Raw genomic sequence first — 3623 nt, forward strand, 5'->3', positions numbered from 1 at the left:
CTATTTTTATTCACTTGTAAATTGTTATTTTTAAATTTAGCAGTATAGATATTTTCCATCCACAAAGTTATTTTTTTATTTTATCATTCTAAGTATCAATCAACTTAACTTTTATGGTATCAAACATATATGTAAGCATGTGTTCTCATAAAGGCTGACATTTGTCAATACAGATTTTTTTTTTTCTGCACAATGAAATTGGATTCTTTATGTATATTTCATCTTTTGAGCTACTCAAAACCTCTAAGCCTTATAAAACTTATCATCGAGACCAAAATATAATCCACCAGTAAATATCTCATCTTCATATTTGTGATATATATATATATATATATATTGGAATTGATAAAAGTGGCAAAGAATGGGATGATACATAATAATGAAGCACGACTTCCTTATCTTTTACTGGTCCCAAAGATGTACCCTTTTGTATATGGATATTGCTTTAATAAAGCCAAAAGCTTGTGTTCAGATAATTGGCAGTTTTTTTTTTTAAAAAAGAGCCGAATAAAATGGAAAAAATGATTGCTATTGAATAATGATTAAAAAAGATATAAAAATATTTATAAATATTATTTTAATATGAAATATAAAAAAAATTATTTTAGTTAATCTAGCTACGAGCTAAAGCTATACATAAATTGAACACTTCAAAGCTAGGTTAACTGATAAAATCTTTGTCTACAATGGATAGCTACAAAATTTAAATGTGCTGTCTTGGTCCTCATCTTAGTGGCTTGATCTATGTTTTAGCCCCTCAAAAAAAAAAAAAAAAAGCATAGCTTGATCCATGGACGGAAAGAATTGTGGGGGGAATAAAAGTCTAATTAACCAATGGGCATTTGGTAGAATTGATAAGGGCTACTATCAGCATTTTTCAAGGTGAGGGTTCGAACTCTGGGAAGTGACAGACGCGATAATTAATAAAACCTCAAAGAGGTTGTCGTATTGATACCTCGCTACCACCGTAAGGTCTCCTCGTTGGGGGTCCGGATTAGTATGGGGCGGGCAATAAACCCAAAATACCGGATGGTTCATACCAAAAAAAAAGTCTAATTATCAATAAATCCAATTTACATGTCATCTTATGATAATTTATTAGAGGAAAGACCTGTTAGTGCTCAACCTCTTTTTTAGGTCTTATTTGTAATTTTTTTATTTTAATTAATTCTCAAAAACTTTGATCATGTTATGTCTCACTAAAATATATGATTCTACACACACACACACTATTTCTTAAACTCATTTAAAGGTATTGAAACTTAAAAGAACTAAAGTGATTAAACAATATTAAAATGATAGTGATAATTAAGTTCATTTATAAAAAGTATCAAAATGAACCTCCAAAGAATGTGAAGACCAATAATTAATTAAAAGCCATGCTAATATATTTATTAATTACTTTGAAATACATTATCCATCCTTAATCCAAATCGGAATATCAATTAATTGAACAAAATGAAAATTGTTGAAGATAGAACTTAAGCTACTTGATTACTCATGTCCTTACATCGTCTTTCTTGCATTCGTCACGAAAAAAATGATCTTATTAATTTGAAAAAAAAAACATATATACAAAACCATATTCAAATAAGCTATAAACCCAGCAGCTAGCTAGTTGTTTTTGACAATATATATTATATATTGCTTGAATAATTATAATTTCACAGAAATACACATATCTGGAAAATAACAAAGAGAAAAGAAACAATAAATCAAGGTGTGTGAGCCAAACATTGAAGAATGTTCACCTGCATTTGCAAGCACCTTATATAACTTCCCAATTCTTTAACCATTTCTTCTCCCTCGCCTATTTCTTCTCCACCTGGAATCAACCTTCTCAGTCTTTTAAATCCTTCTTCTTCATCTCTGTCATCTTCATTATTACCAGTAGGGTTTGCAGAGAAATATTGTGACGAAGGAGAATCAATGTGATGATGATGGTCGTCATTGATTATTGCTGCAACTGCATTGGTTTGATCTTCTGCTGGTTGAAGCTTGGCTTTTAGGGCTTTAGTCCACGCAAAGCCTGGTGGGGCTGACCACACCATAGCCATGCCCACTTCACGCTTCACAACATTCACACAACTGCTCTTTATCAGACCACCACGACCATCATCATCTTTTGAAGTATCAGCAATATCACTCTTCTTGTTCTGCTTCAGCTTCATCAAAGCTGGAACCAAATGGCTCAAGTAGATTCTCGCGAACTCAGCTTGAGCTATTTTGCTGGGTTCCAGAGAGTAAATACGTCGTCGCTTTTTCAGCTTCTCCACCATATCTAACCCACCAGAAAGAAACTGCACAATATAAATAACAACCCAGAAAGGTAGATAAGAATCTGAGAAGACAGTGCAAGGGAATTGAAGAAGGGGGGGGGGGGGAGAGATTACTTGTGTGAGAGGGAGAGGAAGAAGATATTATGGGCACATGAAGAATTCAAGTTCACCAGATAAAGTATCACTACTGACATATATGGAGGACAGCCCACAAAATAATTGCCCGTGGACAGGAAAATTCAAATTTACCATCAGCTTTTACGTAACCTATGTTTGGCCTTGATTCTGAAAATAGATTAATTAATAAATTCATTCAGGAGAAAAAAAGTATTTACTTTAGATACTTTTTTGTTTTACATGTATGGCTCGTGCATGCTCACAACTTACTTGGTTTTGCATGAATGATATTCCCAAGATTTCTTTTTATTTAGATTCAAATTAAATTATTTATTCTTTTTTATCAAATAATTATAAATTCTTATGTGCCTATATTACTATTAAATTAATTAATTAATTATTTTTTATAATTTCATATTTTGATGAAAAATTATAATTATGCCGAAAACAATTAACCCGAATACGATGAACTCAATTTCTCTTAAGTAATATGGTGAATTAAGAACCTTGTTGATAAAAAAAATCAAATGGTAAGAATTACCTTCAGTTGAATCTGATGATGCTTGATCTTGATTTAATAGTAGGATAAATTTATAAAATAATATAACTATTTATTAATTATTAATAGTACGTAAAATCATTTTTTCATTTAAAATATAATATATTGACCACTGAAAAATAAATCATTTCATTACATTTTTATAGTACCGATTTGAGCGCAAAAATATTGGTTACAAGCAACATGTGGATAACAGGCAGGATTGGATAATCTGAAATGTAAAGAATGAAGCAGGCAATTTAAGAACAAGAAGAATGCTATGGCAGAAACTCTTTACACAAATCTGCTAGAATATTTGAAAAGCTAGATGCAACAAATTATACTCGATAGATGATATCCCAAACAACAATCTTACCTTCTTCAGCACTCAACAGATTAATAATAATTTGAAGTTTCTGTCCAAAATCACTCACTTGTAAAATTGCAACTCTACAGATGACAAAAAATGGAGTCCATCTAAACTCGAATGGGTTAGACTTGACACCGACAGTTTTGTTAACACTAATGGTACCGCAACATGTGAAGGCATCATCAAAGATGATAAGAAAAATTACATTAAAGGATTTTTCAAGTACCTTAAATATCAACCTAGCACGGCAGCAGAACTTATGAGAATTCTTTAAGGACTAAATGTTTGTTGGAATACGAAATTATCAAAAGTCAATATT

General features: G+C 31.3%; 1 protein-coding gene across 1 annotated transcript; it reads right to left on the reverse strand.

The window, feature by feature from the left end:
- Positions 1-1508: 1508 nt before the first annotated feature.
- On the reverse strand, positions 1509-2444 carry LOC129319212 (transcription factor bHLH146-like). Its single transcript, XM_054964214.1, has 2 exons — positions 2394-2444; positions 1509-2300 (listed from the first exon to the last, which is right to left on the reverse strand). Exon 2 carries the CDS (start codon positions 2277-2279, stop codon positions 1716-1718), a length of 564 nt encoding a protein of 187 aa, XP_054820189.1. The 5' UTR covers positions 2280-2300; positions 2394-2444; the 3' UTR covers positions 1509-1715.
- Between the last annotated feature and the right edge of the window lie 1179 nt (positions 2445-3623).

Source organism: Prosopis cineraria, unplaced genomic scaffold, assembly GCF_029017545.1.
Source record: "Prosopis cineraria cultivar Desert tree isolate PC_DT_omini unplaced genomic scaffold, ASM2901754v1 PC9, whole genome shotgun sequence".
NCBI lineage: Eukaryota > Viridiplantae > Streptophyta > Magnoliopsida > Fabales > Fabaceae > Prosopis > Prosopis cineraria.